The sequence below is a fragment of the Harmonia axyridis genome, chromosome 2 (genome assembly GCF_914767665.1).
Source record: "Harmonia axyridis chromosome 2, icHarAxyr1.1, whole genome shotgun sequence".
Taxonomy (NCBI): Eukaryota; Metazoa; Arthropoda; class Insecta; order Coleoptera; family Coccinellidae; genus Harmonia; species Harmonia axyridis.
This window is the reverse complement of record NC_059502.1, coordinates 1,900,130-1,925,145: the sequence shown is the minus strand read 5'-3', so window position 1 is coordinate 1,925,145 and position 25,016 is coordinate 1,900,130. Positions and strand designations below refer to the sequence as shown.

Below are 25,016 nucleotides of genomic sequence, written 5' to 3'. Positions count from 1 at the left end.
TCGCCATTTTTCCAATTTTCGCTTATAACTCGAAAACAAAAGAATGTATCCGAAAATGAATACTACCTTTGCCAGTTTTTCAGAAAAAGAGACCGAGAAGGGGTATCAGATTTTGTCTGTCTACTCTGGTTTAAAAGTTGTAGTGCTAAAACATCGAAATTTGCCCATCCTGTACTCTGTAAATTTCTAGTTTCTTAGGATTTTCATTCGGGATTTATCGTGTTTACGGCCGGACATATAGACATTCTTAAATTTGAGCGACTCGAACCTTATCGTTCAAACCCTCAGAATTCAAGAATTACAAACATCGCAACGAAACGACAGACCGATCTGTTCAGGAAACGTGCGCCCAAAAATCGAATTTCAAATTTCATCAACCACAAGCACTTCTAGAAACACTCACTTCAGATAAAGCACACTCCTGAAAAAAATTACGGAAAATAAAAATTTCTCTATGAATCGAAATCCGAAAAACTTAAAATTTCGATGATCTCCAAAAGGGCTGCGTTCCGTAATAGTGCGAGAACGATCTGAAGTGCGAGAATCCAGACGTGACATACGCTGAACTAGATAAAGATACGCGTGACTCTCCTCAAGAACTGTAACAACTAAACCGTAATAAACCAAACGCCGTAAAAGGATGATTACTGCAGATGAACAAGGTAACATCTTCGCAAGTCTAACAAACGTTATGAGAGGGGGTTCAAATACCCGATAGGATACGTTGTTTTGGGATGAAAGTAAAGCATTTAGCGAAATACACCCACTATTTCGGATTTTTGTATATAAGCTCACGGGTGGATCACAGAAATCAGATCAATCGCATCCTCTTCTACCATCAGTCATCTGATAGCAGCTCAGTTTTTTTTGTGTGGAAAAATCTTACACTCAACATCGACAACATGAAGGTATGGCTTATATTTCGAATTTTCTTTTCCCAGAATTATTAACGTCGGAACTACAACGTATCTAACCTAATCTAAACTACCCTCAACATCAAATCTGAATTCACCCCTCAAAAAAATCAAGTCATGTAGTCTAATTATTAAAATTGTAACTAACAAGATTCTTGCTAATATAATCTATTCCCAAAATTTAATTTGGTTCCATTTATAAAAACAACTCTCTTGTATTCTCCTTTTTCTAATTCAAATGCATTCCTCCTAATATATCTTACTAGTAGACCCAGCAGATTTTCCTGTAAAAAAATTGGCTTTTGGAACTATTAATCTCGAAAATAGGAAGAGAACCTAAACAAAATCATAATCTCAATTCCAAAGAACTTCTAATAGTACATTTACATCTATAACGAATTTAGATTTCAGTTTAAATCTCAAACACATTTTAAATTCTGACTTTTGAATATCATCTCCTTTCGAATGCAGAGCAATCTTTGTTGTCCAACTGAAAAACTGACATCAACCTTAATTAAGCAATAGATTGTCAAGACTCACTGCAAATCTGAAGTTTACTATATACTGAAATTTTCAGAATTCCCAAAAACCATCGTTGCTCTTCTAGTCTGCTTATTTTTAAATTTTCAATTTTGTTTCCTAAATTTTTCCGATGTTTTGATAGTCCTCTTATTCGGGATGGAGACAAATCCAACTTCCATCATTTAGCCGTTCTTCAAACTAACTTCATCAGCTGAAAGCAGCAAAATTTCAAAGCTTCAAAGTTTTCACCTCTTTAATTCAAGTCTAAGAATATATCTTTGATCGACTATCACATAAAGTGTTTACAACAATATCCAATATTCACCGACAAGTTTAAGGCGTAAATTTGATTAGCTAATAATATAGATCTTCGACCATTACACAACATAAACCAGTTTCATTACGCTAACTAACTGAGTAATAACCAAATTTTTTCCAATTCAACTAATACTTAAACGTGAATACCCGCATAACTAAGTGCTTCAAATGGGACAAACATTTCCGGCATTGTATTCATCTCAATAATTACGCAATATGCCAATCATCCTCTACAAGCAGCATATAATTCATCGTATGCTAATCATCGGATTCAGATCAATAGAATTCCAGATCATCTAGTACTTATCTTACACTTCTCATAATTGATCCTGAATCATCTTCTAGGTTACTTTCGCTCTTTTGGCTTTGGTCGCTGCCGTCTTCGCCGAACCACCAGTACCCTCAAGCCAGTACCTACCATCCAACCAATATGGTCCACCCAGCAACCAATACGGTCCACCAAGCAACCAATACGGCCCACCAAGCAACCAATATGGCCCACCAAGCAGCAGCTATGGAGCCCCAGCCCAAACCCAAGCAGTAATCAGACCAAGCAACCAATATGGACCTCCCACCAACAACTACTTGCCTCCCAGCAACGGAGGATACAGCAACGGAGGCTACGAAGACAGAACTGTAAGTCACCTCTAACCTAACCTCATAAAACCACCTAACCTAATATTTTCCTTGCAGGAACCAGCTAACTACCAATTCGAATACAAAGTAGAAGACCCAGCTTCTGGCAACGACTTCGGACACGAAGAACAACGTCAAGGAGATGTAGCCCAAGGCAGATACTACGTCCTTCTTCCTGATGGCAGAAGGCAGGTTGTTGAATACACCGCTGACACTGAAGGTTACAAGCCCAAGATCACCTACGAGCAAGTCAACAACGGTTACGGCAGTGGTCGCCCAAGCAACGGTGGATACCAATACTAAGAACCTGACCAGAACCACCAGCCTGATGGTTCCGAGCATAACCTCATCGGAACTCTTCTAAACAGCTCAATGTCTTCATCTTCATCTTCTCATATCACCCTTACTTCTCTATCAGAATCACCTGTGGTTCCTCCTAGTCACAGTTCTATCGATGGGTGATAAGCATGGAACCATCAGCTTAGGTTTTAGTCGTTCAGTATTAAGCAGGGCATTCACGAGTATAGCTTTAATTGATAGTAACCCAGTTTAGTTTCCGGTTTTCTTTGATCTTGGTACGATTTGGATTTAGAACGAGGAATGACGTATGTGTATATTTTCCAATATCGCATCTTATGTTATACGTTTTTTGTATTATATTATATGCCATATTTATTTTATATAGAAACAAGTATTATATATATAAGATTTGTGTGTATAATGTACAATATATTTTTTAATAAATAATCTGCAAGTCAACTATGGTGTTTTCAATATCTACTTGAATGCAACTCCTTCACAATAGTTGAAAATCACAACATCAATTGAAAAAAATGCATTACAGATGAAAATTTATAATTTTGAAATCATAATAGCAAAATAAACAACAATGCATTAAGCAAATAGAAGAAGTTATAAAAGAATCTAATGTTCGAAAGATAATACGGAAAAGTTTATCTTATGGTGAATTATTTTTCGTTTCTCACAAAATATTTTCATTTTATTTTTTCTTAAAAAAAATCATTCCTTCGTAATGATATTGAAAACATGAAATAAACCAAATTTCAATTCCATTATACATCTGCACATTCATCATTTATTGATAGAAAGAATTTTTTCATTTCATTCATCTTACCATTTCAAGCTTAGAAAAAAATTACATTACAAAATACAACTCCAATAGCTATAGCAATTTTCTTCCTTGTGTTTCGTTGCAGAAAACAAACACCCACATTTCGATAAGACGTTCTTATGAAATAAAATTGATATCAAAATTCCATCTGAATCGAATAAGAATTGTAGCAGTTAAAGTTTTTACAAGGATTTGCTGACGCACAGACAGGCGGACATTAAACCAAAGTCGTTTAGTATGACCTGACACCGAATCTCATCAAAAAGCCTCATCAGAAGCAACACTACTACGAATTAGTGAATGATACTCAAAATATATATTTTTATTGTATGGTCATCAAATTTGGGTGTTGGAAAAAAAAATCCTCAGAACCACATCAGCAAAAAAAAGTGGTTGCGGATAAAACTTTGTACTCAAATTCCACGTGAATAAAAAAGACAGGTCTGTCGAACTGGATACAAAAAAATTTTGGCAATTATTTGTGAATTGATTTCCGGTATCTTTTTTGTACAAAATGTAGATACTTCTTAGGAAAACTACATCTCTGTTCGTCAAGTAAAATTTTGAAAGGAATGTCGAATAAAATTTGTCATGGTTATTTTTTTTTCTCAAACTGTACTAGTCAAAAAAATTTTTTTTTTCAAATCGCTAAATTCCTCACTTCATTTGGTTTTTTCCTCAATTGAATTAATCTACTTATGAGTTTTCCACGATGCAGCTCATTTAATTGCACTCAAAAAAGCTTCTACTTTTCGTTAATCAATCAATACCTATTTTTCAGACTTTATTTCAAATTAAAATAGTAGATAACTCTTATGCTTACCATGCGATACTTATTTTCTTCATCTAACTTCAAATGTGAGAAGTTTTGAATTGCATATGAAGATAACTGCAATAAATTAATACAGCTTCATACGTATACCGATAGATGTCAGATGCGCCTCTAAATGAAACTCTCAATAATTATCACCTAGTAATTGTTAAACAAACCTCAATATATGGTTAAAATATGATACAAACTTTCTTTTTATTCACTAAAATATTCTTAAATTATACAAATATTTTTTCGAATTATATGAACCATATACTCTATGTCACATCTACAATTTTTTCTATCCAAAACTCATTTAATTTTCAATTGAAAACAAGATTTCTATATTCTCTCATCTCGAAATAAAATGCGATAGTCTTCATGCTTGTTTCAAAATTCAATGATGATTATTATTAGCTCCAGATAAAGAAATACAATTTCAATTCGAATTTCGCGCGTCTTCCCCCTCATTGGCTGAGTTTCGGGCTGGTCGAATTTGTCATACTTCAAGAAAAATGGCGTTTGTTGCTGTTGGGATGTGAACTTGTTAGTGAGGATTATGTTGTGTTTTTAAATGAAACAACGATAATTATTGTCAATGAACGATGATAGGATAGATATCGGTGTGGGTTCCATGTAGTTTGAGTGAATTTAGTGCTTGGAATGTAATTGAATTGTAAGATTGAGAAAATGAGGTAGGTATTCGGCTTATTCTTTGAATATTATAGTTTAATATAGCATAATTTGAATAACAAATCACTGATTTCATTTATGGACTTCCTTTGTATTCCATTTATGTATTGAAGGAATGTCTAATACTGAAATATTGGTTTGTGCAAAGCCTTATTTCTCAGAGGGGTTGTAACATAAAGAAGTGACAGAAGCTTCTTGACATTTTCCATAAATAAAACAATTCCTCCGGAGGGTAATTTCAATATTTCATAGCCTTTTATTATTTTCATACGTATGTTTTCCGTTAGATCGAATGCTTCCTATCAGGTTTAAGTAAATTGAATTCCTATCTTGTTTGTTTTGCTGTAGATCAGAAAAAATCTTGTCGATTCAGATCAAGTGGAATTATATTGAAAGTATGAGTTTAACCATAAATTGAGTTATGACAACCTTGAGCGAACCTGTTCAGAAAAATTGCGAAAGAAAATCATGGGAATGGTTGTAGATTTTATATGTTGCTATTTCAACAAATAATGATAATTCTTTGTATTTCATTAACGTCAAAACAAAGCAGTTTGGCTCAAAGTTAACAGGGTTTCTATCCCTCGCCCCTCTTTTATTTGGATATTGAATGATGATGACTCGAGTAAGTTAGGTTAACACATACGTTCATTCATTTCGTTCAAGAAGAATATGTTTCTTTTGGGAAGCTTTCTGAACAAATGTTCATTAGGGTTTGTTCTGTACTATGTACAACTAACTTGAGCATGAGACATTCGCTTAAAATATTTATGTTATAAACATTGCAGATTGGAATTTGCTCATATGTATAGAGAATTAGGGATGCTGGGAAAATTTTATCACAAAAAAAAAACATATTAAGGAAAAATGTTATACCCCATATGTGGTTTTCATGCCATAGGTATATGAAGGAGGGATGGAATATCTACGATGAAGATTTCACCAAAAGTTATCAAAGAAAATTTCATTTGAATGTTTGGAAGAATAGGCTCAGTGCATTTTTTAATTAGTTATTATGCATATACTACGTTGACATAACAGTTACAAAGTAAATTGTGAAGCATGATTTGATTAAGTGAGTGGAGTTTGTCAACCAGAATTACTTCTGGTGTTGTGATAAAAGAATACAAAATAAAATGACCTCGACACTTTCATATTATAATTATTTATTATATCTCTCGCTTTACACACGAATTCAAATTTTTTCTGGAGTTTTCCTGGCAATCATCGGAAAGTCCATACATAATGTAATTGAGGGGAAGATAACGCCTTATCTGGTTGTGTTTACAGAGTGTCCCTTGTCAGGTGGATATGAGTTGGACGTGATCAAATATAATATATTGATGTGTCATTTTGCTGGAGAAAGATTTCGGTTCGAAAATGGTTCAATATAGATAAATTAATACCAGCTAAACCGAAAAAACAATCAAAAGAGTATGTATTTTGAAATGAAGAATTGTTACCTTTTTCCTATTAACATTTTTGTTACCATCAAAAGATACGTGTCAAAATTTTGTAATTCTGGATCGAGATAGGTATTGGATGTTAAGTGACGTTACATTTGTTTTTGAAAAATGCATAAAATAACGCAAGCAAAATAACAGCTGCGTGGATAGCAGTCAATGAAAGACCAAATTATCAAACATCAGCTGGCAAGGTTTATTGCATGGTATATTGTCCTGTTCCTAATAGTGAATTTTACATAACGTTATTGAATCTATCGAGTCCAGAAATCAAGAACAAAATTACACAAAAGCAACAAAAAATTCTCTTTCTCCAAAACGATTCTTTTTGTGACAATTCGATGAAACCATGGACGAATTGAACGAATTGCTCTTCCAACTGCTTAATAGTGCAGCTTATTCACCAGATCTGGCCCCAAGTGATTACTGTCTTTTTGCAGACATCAAAACAATGCTCCAGCGTACATAGAGTAATAAACATAGATAGAGAGAGAAAGTATACGCAATTTTTACATGTCTCCAACATGGTTAGATTACGTTGTCGGATTGTGATATATTTTCAAATCCACAATTTTACTATATCGTTATGAATGTAGATTATATTGAAAGAAATATATTTATTTGAGTAATTCTCAACTAAATATGCAAATTTCAATATTTGGAATCCGACATTTTTCCTAATTATCGAATTTATAGTATGCAGAATATTTATTATTTTCTGTATCTACCTGCTGAAATCCAAGGTTTGGCAACTTTTGCTCTCCTAGTGTCATTCGTTGTTGCACGTCGTTTGGCGCGCATGAAGTTTGTTTCCTGAATTTCTGATATATTTAGGCATTTATTTCAATATATTTTGAGTTAATATGAAACGTTGATTCACTATGGGACATAAGCAGAGCGTTCTTCGTGGAGAAACTCGAGAATTGAGTGAAATATCATATCACTGATATGTCATTTCCGCGCGCTTTCTGTCAAATTTGATAGTTCATGTTGGGGACAAAATTTGCTTACTGAAATTGACATATGCTCCCTCTATGTTTATTACTCTGAGGGCTCTAATGAAGAAATGATTGCCGATGTCAAAAAGCCTATTTCTAAAGCAAAGACGATTCTTTCTACAGAAAAGAGTATTGAAAAGTCAGAGGAAGATGAATAAAGTTGAATTTTCAAGAAAAAAATGTGTTTATAATGGTTAGGACTGAGACTTTTGAGTGAAGTGTTATATTTAGCTTCTTGGATATCTAGAAAAGAAGAAGTAGAAGTGTTGCATCACAGAATAAAGAGGGACAAAAATTTGACGCATCTACGAAGTGTCCCCTTTTCAACTCCTAACCGATTAGGTATAAAACGAGGAAATGACCGCTTACTCTCTGTCAATTTCAAACGGTATACGGCCTTCGTAATATCACAAACATAATAATATATCGGACGACAGTTTCGACTACACCCACGCGTCTTCATGTTATCTCAACATCGCGTTGCTTCTTGCTTCCTTCGTCGCTGACCAATTTCCGGCTATTTATTTATTACGTATCGCGCTCGCGAATACGAATTTTTTTTCCGGCATCTGCGTCGTACAGGGTGTCGTAATTTGACCGTACCTGATGCTACTTGAACTTTAGGACATGGAAAAGTTGTTAGAAGGTGGGAGATGTAGAGTTTTACCGGTATTATCTTCAATGTCAAATTCACAACATTTTAATGGAACACCCTGTATATTGTCAACATACTGAAGAAAAAATTTTTATAACCATTGTGAAGGCATTTAATATTTATTGGTGAGTGCTAACTCAAAATGAAGTTTGCACACCAACACCCCAGAAAAAAAATAAAACACGTTAGTCTAGCTTTATAAAAACATTCAAAAGTTCAAGCTTAGTGCAAAATTGTGTAAATAACTTCGTCAGAACCTCAGAGTAATAAACATGAATAGAGAGAGCATATGTCATTTTCAGTAAGCAAATTTTGTCCCCAACATGATCTATCAAATTTGACATGAAGCGCGCGGAAATGAAAATATATCAGTAATACGATATTTCACTCAATTCGCGAGTTTCTCCACAAAGAACGCACTTCTTATGACCCATAGCGAATCAACGTTTTATATTAACTCAAAATATATTGTAATAAATACCTAAATATATCAGAAATTCAGAAAACAAACTTCAAGCGCGCCAAACGACGTGAAACAACCGATAACACTAGGAGAGCAAAAGTTGCCAAACCTTGAATTTCAGCAGGTAGATACAGAAAATAATAAATATTCTGTTTTTTATAAATTCGACAATATTCAAATTTGCATATTTAATCGGAAATCACTGAACTAAATATATTTCATTCCATATAATATACTTTCATAACGATATAGTAAAATTGTGGATTTGAAAATATATCACATTCCGACAATGTAATCTAACCATGTTGGGGACATGTAAAAATTGCTTACTTCCTCTACCTATGTTTATTACTGTATTCTCGTCAAAATCATCAAATTAAACAAAATGGAAAGTGAATACCTAATATCAATTAAAAAAATGAATAAAGCACGTAATATCAAGTCGGAAACTTAAGCGCTAGTCAGTCATTCGCTAATTATGTGGCGAATTAAAGACGAGCGCTCAAAAGCTCTCAACTTCTAGTAGGTGCTTTCCTCATTTCTCAACAAAAAGAAATATTCACTCAATAGGAATCCTCCCAATCAAAAGTAACTAATTCAAATTAAATAAAACAATATAATTTCCAAAAATGTTAACAATAATCGTGGCTTCTTCAGGTTGATTTACATTTCGACTCATCAGTCGTCGATTTGTTTTATTTCATTCAATATCGACAAATTTCCATCAAGTAGGCACCGAAGAATCCATAAAAAAAGGTACCAATCAAATTCTCATAAAAACGGCAACCGTGATGATCCCTATCCGTCATAACTCAAAACCCAATAATTCGGAAAAAATCTCCGCGTTTCAACATCCGCTCTTCATCGTCCCATGCCGATAAAAATTCCACGGATCCGTCAGATTTGTTGTTCTCAGGTGAATCACACGACAAATATTTGTTTATTATCGCACGAGTCGATTGCGACACACGTTTTTACGTTCCACGCAAATGATTCGAGAAAAGAACGGGGCACGGGGCCCCGATTCGATTTCGTTAGAAGTTGCGTTAGTCATTCTTCCCCCCAGGGCGTTTGTTCCTTTCGAGAAAACGTTCACTTTTCGGTTACGTGGATCACCGTTAATCTGGATCTCCCACCGACACGGTTCGGCCGATGTGTGGCCACCTTTAGACCCACCACGTTTGTTAACACCTATACGAGATTTATAACAGTTGACTGGTATCGAATCCCTGTGCACTTGGCTATGATTTATGATTCAGTAGAGCTTCTGTTTGCATGAACGTAATTTTAATACCTAGTGGATATATTTCGTACATTCATTATACAAGGAAGTTGTTAAACAGATGAAATTTAATTTACCTAACAATTCCAAAACTACAGATGCGATGAAATTGAAATTTTGTACTAAGACGAAAAATGATCTATTCAAAGTACTTGCAAAATTTCAAGTTGATCGCATCATCTGATAATAAAAAATTCAAAAATAATATCGAGAAAAAATCACTATTTCTTTGATAAAAAATCCGACTGATTTAAAATTTTACGTTTAGATGAAAAATAACAATATCAAGCTTAGTGCCAGACTCGTTGTGTCATCGGATCAATAAAATTTTATTTTCAATGAACGAACGTTCAAAAGCCCTTGCTCAGATGAATTCACACAAATGAGTTGAGATTTCCTAATTGAGTAATTTCCATACAATTATTCGAGTGAAATGCAATCTTCTACTCAATTAACTGAAGTGAGAAATTTAATTATTCATTAATTATATCATTGCTAATTGCGTAAAGTGTATTTACTCACTTATTCTTAATATGATATTTACGTTTACAATTAACACTTTCATCAGATAACTTCAACAAATATTTTAACTACTACATTACTTAAACGAGCGTAAGTCAAGGCACTATCATAAAAGTGAACCTGTCAATTGCTAGATAAAAAATATACAAACATCATTGTTACTAAAATGGTCAGAAGGGTGACAACATAAACTTATGACTTTCCTAAACGTCACTTTATTAATGTAGGTACCATTGAACCTGCTGGAGATTGACAGCTCTCAACTGATAGTCAAACCATTTATCCAAGTAGGTACCAGTTGCAAGGAAATGGCAGATAACAAAATGCTGTAAAAGTAAACGCCACTAAAGGTGACACTTTTGATTTCAGTTCAGTCGAAGATAAGACTATCTGTGTTTTGACACTTTGAAGTTAGGGATAAGTATTATATTTGTTGAGAGTTGAAGATATACGGAATATTTCCATCGGCAGCCATACATTCTAATCTGAATATAAAATAAATAATACTTCGGAACAATTTTTAAAAACGGAGCTCAAAGAATTTTAGAAAATTGTCGACAAAAAAATTGAGAGGTGTCAGGTCAGGTCTTCTCTGTGGTCATTTTGCTGAATCACGAATTTGACTCCTGAAACTTATCTTATCCAATTAAATCCATTCAAAAAGGCTTCCTTAGCCATCATGGTGGAGAGAAAAATAACGGTCTTTCCAATGTTATCACTTATTTGATATTAACCATTTTAAAAAATAAGACTGAAGGTTAAAACACGCAAGCCATCAGGTGTTTTTCTGGCACTTGAAAATTCAACCTAACTTTTACTCCTGAAATCTTAAAAAGCAGGTCGTTAAGCATAATTTATTTCTATTTGACGTGACAACTCAAATTTGGAAGGGGAGTATCTGAAGAGTTATAAACTATGATTTTTATATCACAAAGCATAAACATAATCTCAAAAATAACGTCAGCATTTGCAGCTGAAAAAAAGTTAGTATAATAGTGGCAGACATTTGTCAGAAATCATCCCTAAATAGACATCAAAAGAGACACCAAAAAGCCGCAGGGTGAAGGTTAACACCCTGTATACTTACTGCACCCTCTATTTTTATCCCTTCTGCTTCTGTCCGTTGAAATAAAATTGCGAAATAAAATAAGAAAATAACTTCAGCATTTGCAGCTAAAAAGAAGCATAGTTTAATAGTGGCCAAGAATACGCTCTATTAGTGTGACGTCACACACCGCCATTTTTTGGTCCTCCTGTCAGTGTTCGGAATCCAAACAAATAAATTGTCATTCAAATTAGTACGGTGTCGTTGAAGGAATTGGCTTATTTTCATAAATAAGAGTATTGGAGGAACGATTTCAGTATTAATTGATAGACAGAAGGAACGAGGTTAATACCAGTAAGTTTTAATCCTGTATCATTCCCCAGATTTTTAAAAACCGGGTTTATTAGTTGAACTTCAAGTTCGAACTTACTGGCATTAATCTCATACTATCAATTAATAGTAAAATCGTTCCTTAAATAATCTTATTCATCAAAATAAGCCAATTTCTTCAACGAAAACGTACTTATTTGAATGACAATTTGTTTGTTTGGATTCCGAACACTGACAGGAGAACTAAAATGGCGGTGTCTGACGTTATCACTATTAGAGCGTATAGTTATCAAAAAAGACACCAAAAAGCCGTTGGGTGAAGGTTAACACCCTGTATACCCGTACCGTACCCTGTATTTTTTCCTTCAAAATTGTTACTGTCCGTTGAAATAAAATTGCGAAATAATTTCAGCATTTGCAGTTGAAAAAAAAAGCATAGTTTAAAAGTGTCCAAAAAATAGGCGTCAAAGAGCCTCAGGGTAAAGGTAAACACCCTGTATACGTACCATACCCTCTATAAAGTAACGGTCGACAAATTCCGACCAGAATGATCATAAACACAGTCCGCGCCGACCTTCGGAGAAATGCTGGTAGCCCGAATCTTTTCGAAGTCGACAGCGCTGCGCCTTGTTCCCGGTGCGTATTCGATAAAGCTGCAAGCGGACTTTCGGCGCTGAATACGTTTCGCCACACTTTATCGCGTTTATCGCATCCCATGGATGTGCATGCGGTCGGCCTCTTCCCGTTCCCAAATTCAACAGTGATAGTGTCACTTCCTCTTTAGCGATATCGACTAGTGAGTAGTGACAGTTGTTCGCCAACCTAGGAGGGAACTCCCGAACGGTGAACTTGATCCGTAGTGATTTATTGGTTCGATTTTTTTGGTGTTAATTATTTGAGACTGTCACGTGCGGTTGTTTGACATTGGTGTTGAATTTGCGCGCGTAGATTTAGTCCTTTTTTTGTGTTGGGAGTGTTTAGTTATGGATTCGACAATTGAGGATATCTACCAGGATATCAAGGAGCTCAATCTGAGTTTTAGGCATTCGATTGAGGATGACTGGAAGCAGTATTGGCAGTGGTTAGTAAGAATTTTTAACGAGAAATACTGCAAATTTGCCTATTGTTTATTATTTCCACTTTCGACATAAAATTCCTTGAAACGTGAAAAAAATATGGAAATAACGATAAAAACAAATTTCACGAATATATGTACAACGGTGGTGAAAACTTCACAACTGCTTGAAAAATATTGTATTCATTATCATAATTAGCAATATGTTTTTTCAATTTCATAATTATATCCGATTTTTTTCTTCAAAATTCTGAATTTATAGAAATTAATTGTGTGAAAGGGAAGTGAATGAAAGTAATAACTTATATTACGAAATTTACAAGCAAATGTTGTACAGGGTGTCCCAAATTTGATGCCCACTGAATCTCGAGAACTGTATAACTTTTTTCGAAATACTAAGATATCGGAACACAGGAGGTCATAGATATCTTGATTCGTTCTCTAGTTACATGGCGTTTCTGAAAAATTACTGTTTCTAATACATATTTTGCTTTATATTGGTTTCTGTTCGAGATATTTGAAAAATTTTAAAATGTTTTTTTCGGTAAAAAAGCCTAAAAGCATCCTGCTACCGGTTTTTTCGAAAATGTCCTCCGTTTCAAAGATATTGAGTTCTTCGACTTCATTCTTTTGGGACACATTGTATTCAAATATTTTTCATTTATTTCGAGATTTAATTTATTTAGTTTCTTATTTTATACGTATAATCATAAAAAGGGGTTCCCATTCAAAAACACCAACACTCCTCTAAATCTCCAAAATGGTAATATATTTCTATGATCTGTTATCACTATCATAAATCTTCAAAGATTACTGAAAAAACGTTTTAGAATTTTTTGAATATCTCGAACAGAAACCAAGATATAGCAAAATATTTAAAACAGTCTATTTTCAGAAACGCCCTGTCATTAGAAAACGAATCAAGATATTTATGATCTGTGTTCTGCTATCTATTATTTCAAAAAAAGTGTCTTATAGTTCTCGATAAGCTTTCAGTGAGCACCGAATTTGGGACACCCTGTACATAAAAAAATAATAGGAGCACCGCTAAGTTTAAAATTGCTATTAAATCTAGCTCACCTGTTATTTTTCATTAAAAATCGTTGAAAATGTAAACTGGATAAACTCACAGTGAAGCTCCACAATTGTTGTTTCTTATGTATATTTAATAATTGTAAAAATTGACCAAAACCATTTTTTTCATTCCAAATCAATATCAATCAAAAAGTCTATGGAACAATTGGACAAATTTGCAGAATTTGAATTTGTTTCAATACTCTTTCACCACACTGAATACTGAAATCGTTTCATAAATCTTTAAATCTAATAAAACCACGGTGTGATAAAACAATATTTGTTTCCTGTATTGAGAAATTGTGGAAAATGAAATATATATGTTGCGATATTCAAACCCAAACATAATTTCTTTCAAAATTATATTAAAGCTCTAACACAATTTCCTGTTGATAATTTTTTTATTTAGCTTTTTGTGTTGTTTTCAGCCTTTGAAAATCATAAATCGGATTTCCAAAATTTAACGAAACATAGAAATTGTGAATTGTGATTAACAATTGCGAAATTTTACTTCCTACTACGCAAATTGTAGATCAATTACTGAGCTAATTGAGATAATTCGCTTAATATTCTTAGAACCGGAAAAGGAAAAATGATTTGAACAAAAATATCTCGACATTACCAGGGTCCAGAACCATTTTCTAATATAATAATTTATCACGCGAAATTGGTTCCTTGTGCAGTATTGTTCGTTATCATTTGGGATAAAGAATAGATATAATTGTAAAGGAAATTTGATAGTAAATATTTTCGTCATTTATTTATAGCATACAGGAAAAGATTATGAGAATGTTGTGTCTGTATGGAATTCCCAAATTATGATATCATTTGGCTCCAGTAATTCCACATCAAATTTTGGGTGACTTGGTCCTAACACGAATCCCAAAATTAAGATAGTTGTAACATCTGGCATTATAGAATTACTCTAGAAAGTTGATGAACGGAATAAACAGATGTTTGACTGCTTTGTACCTCCTTTTGTAGTTTGGCAAAATTGACGACCCTTGTACAGGGTGATCCCCAGGGTTCTCATTCATCGAGATGAAATTCTCTATTCCGTTATTTAGTGCTTCTACAATCACTTGTCATTCTACATTGAATTTTAAAAAATTCCTACTCATGTTTGAAGAGATTGTTTAGATTTTATTCACTTGACTCGACACGAAATGAAAATAATATTATCAGTGAATATTTATCCTTTATTGCTTTTATATTATTTAAGTAAAGAATTACAAATAATTCATGACTCAATAAGGTCATCGTACTTGTAGAGTAATCGTAAAATTAAACAATATTGCTTGCTGTTTATTTTACCCATTTTGTGGATTGTTTGAATTTGGATCTGAGTGTCAGATATCAGGTACGAACACCACACATGAACTTGAATTGAAATTAATATGATGATTTTCTTGTTAATGCAAAAAATTTTCTCTTCAAAAATGCTAATGTCCGTTGAAATAATATTGCTGAATAGAATAAAGATCTGATAGAACAAAAATAACGCAAATAATGAAAACATTCAAAACAAAGTAAAAAAAAATCTAGAGAAATTCTATGACTAAATATCATTCGGTATTTCACAAAATATTCATCATGGAAAATCTCGCAATAGATGATGAAACGTCGCAAAAACAAAACAAGGACAGGAATATCAAAATTAATTATCTAATATTGATTGCGTTACGCTGTCCAAAAAAACATGATTTAATATAATAAAGAAATATCGTGAGCTTCAAGTGATCATTTGTCAAATCTGTAATATATTCCATCAATTAAACTAGTGGAGACAACTTGAAATCATTGAAGAACCTGTTTAATAAAATCAAGGCACGTTTTAGTTTCAAAGTTGAATGAATATATTCGTATAGGTACATGATTTATTGAAAATGAAAAAAACATATAAAATGAGTAGGTCGAAATACCAAATGGTATCAACAAATAAATTTCACCTTCCTGCTATTAGAGATAGAAATCTTTATGGGGTATCCTTCTTATTGCTCGAACATGACAAGTTTTTTTTCAATACTAATCACTCGAAATAATTGATTCTACAAAGTTACGATGAATTTAATTCAAGTTAAATATTATACGTAAATATCTGCTGGATCAGTAATATACAGGTCATGAAAAACAGCTTAACAAATTCTGTTAATGAAAATTTGCAGAATATTCCTTATTTCAAATAGAACACCCTGTATATTATTGAATCATAAGATGAACAAACGAAGGCTCTCTACAAATTTCATCACCATTTGGCGAAATCAACTGGTTTTCATTGAAACAGCTGTTTTTACGAAATATTCACTTCTGGTGAAAAAAATACTGTCATACGATTCAAGCAGCTTTGAGCGGGTTCAGTATCCGGATTGGCGATCGCTCTGAAGAACTCTAGACATTCTCCGTCGTAGATTATTTAAAAAAAAAAGGTTCTATTTCTCAAATATTCCGAATGTTTTCATAGGACCAATAAACTAATAACAGTGGACCCAAAACGCGCCCTTGAGGTACTCCAATCGCAGCAACCTCATCCATTTCCACGTTCGTCACTCCACAGGAAAACAGACGTACCAACAACGCCGATAAAATATCTGTTCCAAATTAGTTGGCCATTATCAGTAATGTCGAAGAAATATGATTACAACTACGTTGTTTAAAGTCAACAATAGCGACAAACATTCGTTTATGAAATATAGCCATGATTCACTGACGTGAAAACGTTGTTATTTTAAATTTTTGGGACGCATCGTAAACAAAATTCGAGCGATTCTGCAATGTTGCGTTTCCGATATCAATAATAATAAGAAGTTGGTCAACTGACATGACGTTATTGCAATTGAAAGCACGTCAAACGCATTGCTACCGTTTGTATTGTTTTCCGTTTTTGACTCTGCTGTTGGAATTTCAGCTACGAGATAGAATGCGAGTTACGGGGGAGTTCCAAAAAGTAGTCCAACTCACGATGTGAGAATTTTTCTTTAAAGTTGCTTCTCATTGCCATCGAGTGCTCGCAAAAAAAAATGCAATAGGAATAACAGCAGGACTAAATGAAAGAATAAGCTGTGGAGAAGCTTTCGAAAGCTATCAGATACGTACTGTCCCTGACATTTATTTTTGCTGTCTGACATACTTCCACAAACAAAGAAAAGTTAACGAAACACAACAAAATCATAAATACATAATCAGAAGTAGGAATGATTTTGTACCACCAGAGAACATTACCTCGAAAAAACTCAGGAGTAGTTTGGATATTTATGAACAAAAATATATAATCACCTACCTGATGAAGTTAAAGTACTTAACCATGCATTAATCAATAGGAGAGTAAAGAAATTCATAAACTAAAAGAATTATAAATCGGGTAATAAGTCCCTTGGGATTTTGGTTAAACTCTTTATTGAATGTTACTAAGCTTTCGGCTATTCACATGGCCATCTTCAGGGCCAATCAATCTGTACCTAACAGTGTAAATTCAGGTAGAAACACAATCAAGAGAGACACATCCAGACATAAAAATCTTCATGGTCTTAACTTTAAAATATAGGTAATACATGTCATGTGTCAAAATAAACAAATTCCCAAATTGAACAAGGCAAACCAATATGTCAAATATCAGAAAGATATATCTCTGAAAACGCTTGGTAACCTTCTCTTGCTACATGCTCAAGAATTCTTAGGAGAATGAAATACCTCCTAAATGCCTTGACAGGAAATCATCCCATTAAAAAATCTATTAGGAAATTCACAAACTATTAATTTCTTCTTTTTTTTTTCAGTGAGCAGTCGATTGCCAGTGCCCGGGCAAGTGTTATGATCTACGATGACATCAACAAGAAGTGGGTTCCCTCAGGGTCCTCTTCCGGTCTCTCCAAAGTCCACATATACCAGCATACAGTTCAACAGACGTTCCGGGTAGTGGGGAGGAAGTTGCAGGATCATGAAGTGAGTAAAAAAAACACTCGAAAAATTCCAATTTTGAACCATCGATAGATCCGATGATGAAAATCTCTTGTTTCGTTTGCTCTAGGTAGTCATAAATTGTGCCATTCTGAAGGGTTTGAAATATAACCAGGCGACGGCAACGTTCCATCAATGGAGGGACAACAAACAAGTCTATGGGTTGAATTTCAGCTCGAAAGAAGACGCAGATCAATTCGCGAGAGCGATGTTCCATTCCTTAGAGGTGAGTTGAGATCAATTTTCTATTAAAAACACCAAACCAAAGTGATTGGTTTGAAACAAAGTTCTTCAACATCGATATGATCAAACTAATAGAAATCATCACGTAAGGAAAAAAGCGTTATACTCTCTCCAGGCAGCTGCCCTTTCTCTCTATCCGGCCATTAGGCTGATCGTTTCTATCAGCATACCATCCTCATTTACAATGAAATTAACATCCATTGATTTTCCTTAAAATACACTCGTTTTTTTTTTCAATATCGAAATGAAACCTTTCATTGGAAAACCCTTTACTTGTAGTTTAATTTTCTTTCAGACCTTAATTAGACGTATTGTAAGATAACACTGGCAAAAACAGTCAAAGGTATTGAATAAAATTTTCACAAAACATAGGCCAGTCATGATAAGAAGACATAATATTTTTTCAACAAAAGAACCTTGCCTGAAAAAAATGCAGGCGATACTTCTACTATCGAGCAGTTAATCTACTTTTATCTACTCCTATTGAATTATAAACTCATTATTCAACTGCTTTCGAGCAATTAATAGTATCTATTAACAAACAGCGTGATTTATAATAACTCACTACTATAACTCACTATTATAAATCGGAAAATATGGATCTGTGCTTCTATACTTCTCTGCTTCTATTCGATTGGCCGAAAGGGAACATTCCATTATTGTTATTGAGGGGAGGAATGTCCGAGGGAATGTCACTTTTGACGTTTTCAAATTAAGTTGATATCTAATAATTGTGAATGTTTTGCTGAAAACGATTAATTCAGATAGTGAAGATGAAATATTATATAGGTATACATTTCCAAAAGACAAACAGCTAATGTTACCATACAGAATTAATTGCCCGAAAAAATATAAAGGAGTTTGAAAAAATTTTCAAGATTGGTGTAGCAGTAAGATCATTAAGTCATCGTTTACAGGGAATATTTTTTGGTATATTTTAATGCATTTTTATAGGCAATTATTAAGGTTTTTCAATAAATTTCTATGTCTGTACTCTGTATTGGATTAGAGCTAGCCGAAGCTAGTTCGATTGTGATTGGTAGCACTAAGTTTCCATCTCTCTTGTACGGGTTCGAGCACATTATGTTTATTTCCCGTTCCTTCTGTCTTTATTCTAAGGCTATTTTTTTCTTAGTATTTATTGATATAGTCGTAGATAAAGTATAGTATTCAACTTGCGGTAATGGTCATAACTCACTTGATGAATTACAGCACTCGCCTGCGGCTCGTGCTGCAAACAGCATCTGCGTGAGTTATGACCTACATTACCGCTCGTTGAATAATATACTATTATTGATACTCTATAAGAATTGTCCTTAGTGATAGGAAAGAATCATCGCTTATCGTGAAACAACGGTTTGTTTATAAATTAATTTGAAAGATAAATTAAACAATTGACCATCTCGACAGCAGAATGGCAATCGTGTATGAAATTAATTGGCGCTCGCTGTTGACAATTTTGATAAGGAAGTAATTTATTTCAGCCGTTCTAAGTTGGTGCGGACCGGCTTGAACTCTCTTACACGCTAAAAAAATTGCAGATGTAGCGGTAAAATTATAATTGTACCTATATTATTCAATTAACTTTCTGCTTCTTCAGCTGTTTTGTCGGAATTTCAAGCATTATTTTTATATACAGGTTGTACAATGAATTATAGAGCCAAAAACGAAAGAAAACTGAAAAAAAAAGTTCTACAGTTTTTTCATTTCGGATAAATCAGAATGCACATTTATCGAAAATTGATCTTTTAATCAAGCCAATTGAAACTCCAAAGGTCAGTTGGATACGGAAGAATAATATAATTGATTCGATAAGGAATCATCAATAGGTAATACGTCAACTCTATGAACGCATATCAGGTTCCCAAATCAACTCAAAACCCCATAAAAGAACAAAATGAAAGTAATCATCTCAAATAATAACAAAAACCATTTAGGGGACATCATCATTTCGTTCACGCCCCCATGACAAAAAAACACTTCACTGTCTTACGCACCAAAGCCAAGTTAATAATTTCTACTTTTATTTCCAGATCCTTAGTAACATAGTACGACAACCAAACCCTCAGTACGCACCTCCCATCCAGCAACAACAATACGCGCCCCCAATCCAACAGCAACAATACGCTCCGCCCATGCAACAACCCCAACAACACACTCAGCCTCCCCAGCCACCTCAGCACCAATACGAAGAGGACATCGGCTACCGCACCATGACACAAGAAGACGTCGCAGCGATGCAGGAGCGAAGGATATCCTCTGCCTACGCCTCCCCCCAGCAGCCTCAGCTGCAGCAGCAGACCTCCCCGATGGCGCCCCAGAATAACGGTCCTCCCGTCGCCCCTCAACTGCCGCCCGCCAACCACCTGGCGCCCAGCCCCGTCTCCCCGCCTTCCATGGGCGGAGGGGGTCACCAGAGAACGGTCAGCGCGCCTCCAGCCCCTCCGCCCCCACCGGGTGGAGCCCCGCCTCCGATGGGCGGTCCCCCGGCCGGACCTCCGGGTTTGGCTCCGCCTCCACCACCGCCCCTACCCTGCATGACGAGGTCGCAGAGTAGCGGGGATAGCGAGGTCAACTCGTTGGCGGCGCAACTGCAGAGCGCCAGGCTCAAGAAGAATAAGGTGAGGACCGGGGTTCTTCAGGGTTCTGTTTGTGGTCCCGTAATGTTCTCTGGGGGCTAGTTTATTCTTGTCTGACGGGTTTTGTGGTTTATTTAAAGAGCAAATGACTTATTTATGAACATATACTAAGTAATCTTTTTTTCAGACTGCTCAACCTCCACCTCCAACAGAAAACAGTGGTTCATCGACGAGTAGCGGAGGAAGCAGTAACTATGGTACCTTAGGCAGAGCTGCTGGTTGTAGTATGGCGTCCATGATGGATGAGATGGCCAAAACTTTAGCTAGGAGAAGAGCAGCAGTAAGTTTATTCATTATAAGGTTTTTCTACTGAAGATGCTCACTACAACTGTAGTCTAAGAACCGACTAAACCACGGCTAAAAAGTGTAGAATTTTCTGTTGTCCATATTGTATCCATTTTAAATTAAATTGCTATTGTAAAACCATTTACAAACATGCAATTTCGTTGCAAAATGGATTGATGTTGGATGCACCAATAGAGGGATCAGTTTCTTATTCACAAATCGCTTTCAGGTAGAAAAGAAAGACAAAGTCCCCGACGACGAAGACAAGAAAGCCGCCATCTGGGAGAAAACGAACACCCTGCCAGCCAGCTCTTCGAAACACTCTAACGCGGAGTCGCCCAAGAGCATCAGAAAACGTTTCGGTTCAGCATCTGAAGAGACGATCAAAGTGAACGGTTTGAGTGACATGGCAATCGGTCCCACCGAAATGGAGAGCATCAAGGCCGAACTGATAAAGGAACTGAGGAAAGACGTTATGAAAATGAAAGAAGATATGATGGAGGGACTGAGGAAGGACTTAAACAAAATGAAGCAAGAGATAATAGAGGGTAAGTTATGGAATGACTTGGGATTGTTTTAATTTATTCTCCCCTTCTTTTTCTTTTCCTCCTTCTCCTTATTCTTGTTCTTCTCTTTCTTCAAATGGTAACTAGTCCAATAAGAGTCTCCAATCTTTCACATCCTATGTTTTTAGGTCATTGTGAACTACATATATGGTTCAACCATGCTAACCATATAAGACTCTCTTCCTGTTGTCGTATACTTCTGCATCAATTATTTTGCTAGATATTTATTATTATTAGATTCTTTGAAGGTTACCAAACCATCCCAATATTTGGTTTTTATAAATTATACAATATCTTCATTGACACTTATGACATTAATTTTTGTGTTGCCGATTCACTTATTTGTTTTGTACGATTTTATTAATCTCTTCTCTCCTTTCTTTTTCTTCTATTTCTCCTTTTTATCCTTCTTCTTTAAGGGGCACTACATTCTTTTATGAATCATGCAATATCATCATTGACACTTATAGCATTAATTTTTTTGCTGCGGATTCTCTTCTTATTATTAACTCATCTTTCAGGAGTTCTGGCTTTGCAAATTAGGGTCTTTTACCCCTTTGAACATATTAAAATCTTGCATTTCTAGTTTTCCTTCCAAACATCTCTCAAATCGTCAGAGATAGCATAAAATCCCTCATTTATTGAAACACTTGCTAATTTTTCTCTAATTCTCTTTTTTTTTTTCAGCAATCAAATCAGAGTTGAACCGAAGGTAATTACAATTTTTATTTGTACCCTAGTATAGTATTTATTTTATTTTAAGTTGTGAGGCTCCTTACATGCATACCTTTTGCTGCAGCTATGTATAATGGGTACCAAAATTCTAACATCATCATCGATAAACAGTTTTTATAAGAACATTCATTATTTCGGAGCAGAAAGTATCCATGTATGCGGGTCATAAATGTATTTTATATTGATTCCTATAAATATTTTTTGATAATGTTATTTTTTTCCTTCATACGATAACCTTGATAATTTTCACCGTTCTCTCAACCAAGTGTTATTATCAATCTCTCGAATTACTACAACCTAATATATCATCGTCTCCTATATTTGGATGTTTTCCGTTTAGAAAACACATTACAAAATGATGGTCCACACAAAAAATTCGACTTTGGTTGTTAGATATGCTAGCCAAATATTGAGAAAGGACTTCCACAATGCGAATTCAAACACGTTGAGACGTTCATTTTCCAAAGAATGACGGGTCTGTATAGACTGATAATTTTTTTATACAGGAGTTTTGCATTTGAAACAGTCCCCGTTGAAATATGATTTTTCTTAGAATTGAGAAGGAATCGCATTTTTGTATTGAGCTTGGTCGGTTTTGCTGCTGAAATATTGCAGATTAGCACAAATTTCCAAAAAGAAAACTTGAAAGAACAAAATTAAAATTTTAATATAAAATATAAAGTATTTCACAAATAAACAAAAAATTTCAAAAGTGGGTAATTTAAAATTTTTGGTATCCACTACTGAAATTTGGTGTGGTCTTTGTGAATCACTCTATATATCATCAAAATTCGCTTAAGCCAATTAAATTAGCAAAAACCTCGAGCTTGATCCATTTTTGTCCGGTTCTTCCTTGATGTGAACGTCGAAACAGACTTGAATTTACCTCGAACCGTTTTTGTTGAACAGTGAGGATATGACCACGTATATTTAGAATCTGCTAGTTGCTTAAACTGAATAGATTAGTGTCAAATCATATATACATCGAAAAATATGTCATTAACCCATCGTTCATGTTTTTTAGACTTAACTATGTAAGTATAATTGAAGAAAAAGGTATTGTTATATTTGCATTCAAAACTTGTCGATTGTATAAACTAGTCTTTTTTTGTGAACATCCCAAAGAGAATATAAAATTTATGATGTTAGTTTCTAAGATAAATATTCCAGAATGTATTTCAAAGTTTGGAACTTTCCAAATCTCTAAGTTAGGCTTTTCCAAATGATGTGCTTGAATACATTTTTTTTTTAACTTTGACTATTTTTTTCTCTTCGTTATTATTTATTGAGATGGTAAGTATTCCTACGAAATTTTTTTACAACGTCAACACTATGCCAGACTCCTCATTTCTACTGCTTTAACTAGTCCTGAAAAGGATCCATTTTCCAAAATTTTCAACTAACGACACCTTTATTTTTGAATATTGGTTTTTTCTTCTTATTAGTATTTTTATGATTGTCGAAATTTGTGATGGTATTCCCTTTCAACCATAAATATGTGAAAATATGTCAATATCTTTTTCGGATATTGTTAGGCTGAAAGATGTAATTTTTATTACAGAACTGGTTAAATTTAAAGCGTCCCCAAACAGGCAAGTTTGTGGGTGAAAATTTCGACATACTGATCTACTTGTGTAAAATAAGATCAGTAGTTTTAATTAATCTTACTATTCAATAAATTAATAATAATAACATATGAAAATAACTTTGTGATATTGTATTTTTTATTTTAATTCAGTTATTGCATTTAATGAGGGGGAAATCTGTTGCACAGGTTTCTCATAAGGTATATTTCAATTGTGATCTCAAGTCAAAATTGCACATTTTATTCTTATTGTTTTACATATTAATATATCAATTTGTAACTTTATTTAATTTATATCCAGTATTTCAATAAACTTTTGAAATGTATATTTCAAGTTTTTCTTTCCTAATTTTATCATTATCCCTTATTCTTACATAAGTGGCTTACCTCCATTCTTGGGCTTGACTCAAGGAATGATACTGAGCCGAATTGCATATTTTGCTCGTTCATATAAACTTAGCTTTTTAAATAAACAAGAATATTATAAAAATTTATCCTACTTTCTTCTGATGATTATACCAGTTTATCGAATCTTTATTAATCTTCGCTACAGACTGGGTAAATAAGTTCCAAAACTTTATTCATCACAGCTTACTGACTTTATAATAATTTGGGTTTTCCTGAGGATTACTAGAAAATTATTTGAAATTTTTTTATTGAAATCGGTAGCAGATACAAAAAACTACTAGAAAATAAAAAGCTTCGTACTGGATCAAAGTTTCTTTTTACATTTTTCTAAACTACCATTGGTCCACTAAGAAAAAAGTTCTGTAGCAGGCGCTGTGGAGATCTGTATTCAAAATTAGCATTTCACAGGATGAAAAGTGCAAATTGTAGTATTTATGCTAAATTTTAGTTGAATATCTTATGAAGGGAAGGTGCTATGAGAAAAAATCGAACTTTAACACTCTGTATCTCTGAAACAAAGCGTGGGCTCATGTTTATAAGACTTTTTTCCTTGAAATGATCCAAAGAATCAGTCATTTTCGTTTTTACCTCAATTAAGGAATACTAACTGTAATAGTGGACAAAAGATATTGAAATTGAAATTCTAATTGACTATTTTGTTGATAAAA

The 25,016-nt window shown here is 34.2% G+C and overlaps 2 protein-coding genes across 3 annotated transcripts; both read left to right on the top strand.

Moving 5' to 3' along the window:
• The first annotated feature begins 755 nt into the window (after nt 1-755).
• Nucleotides 756-3,149, top strand: LOC123672028 (pro-resilin-like). Its single transcript, XM_045605981.1, has 3 exons — nt 756-908; nt 2,100-2,390; nt 2,448-3,149. The coding sequence occupies exons 1-3, from the start codon at nt 903-905 to the stop codon at nt 2,691-2,693; spliced, it is 543 nt and encodes a 180-aa protein (XP_045461937.1). The 5' UTR covers nt 756-902; the 3' UTR covers nt 2,694-3,149.
• Nucleotides 3,150-4,831: 1,682 nt separating this feature from the next.
• LOC123672025 (protein enabled) lies at nt 4,832-24,266 on the top strand. 2 transcript variants are annotated; one of them, XM_045605979.1, is made up of 8 exons: nt 4,832-5,028; nt 17,707-17,872; nt 17,958-18,113; nt 20,164-20,751; nt 20,897-21,049; nt 21,284-21,602; nt 22,308-22,332; nt 23,917-24,266. In XM_045605979.1, the coding sequence occupies exons 1-8, from the start codon at nt 5,024-5,026 to the stop codon at nt 23,924-23,926; spliced, it is 1,422 nt and encodes a 473-aa protein (XP_045461935.1). In that variant the 5' UTR covers nt 4,832-5,023; the 3' UTR covers nt 23,927-24,266. The 2 variants fall into 2 exon arrangements, with proteins under 2 accessions (XP_045461935.1, XP_045461934.1); XM_045605978.1 differs by lacking the exon at nt 4,832-5,028 and adding an exon at nt 12,479-12,865.
• Nucleotides 24,267-25,016: the final 750 nt, after the last annotated feature.

Coding starts and splice junctions, on each gene's coding strand:
- LOC123672028 (XM_045605981.1), top strand. Junction 2,391..2,447: donor GAGGCTACGAAGACAGAACT/GTAAGTCACCTC, acceptor TTTTCCTTGCAG/GAACCAGCTAACTACCAATT.
- LOC123672025 (XM_045605978.1), top strand. CDS start 12,768: ATGGATTCGACAATTGAGGATATCTACCAGGATATCAAGGAGCTCAAT. Junction 12,866..17,706: donor TGGAAGCAGTATTGGCAGTG/GTTAGTAAGAAT, acceptor TTTTTTTTTCAG/TGAGCAGTCGATTGCCAGTG. Junction 17,873..17,957: donor GGAAGTTGCAGGATCATGAA/GTGAGTAAAAAA, acceptor CGTTTGCTCTAG/GTAGTCATAAATTGTGCCAT.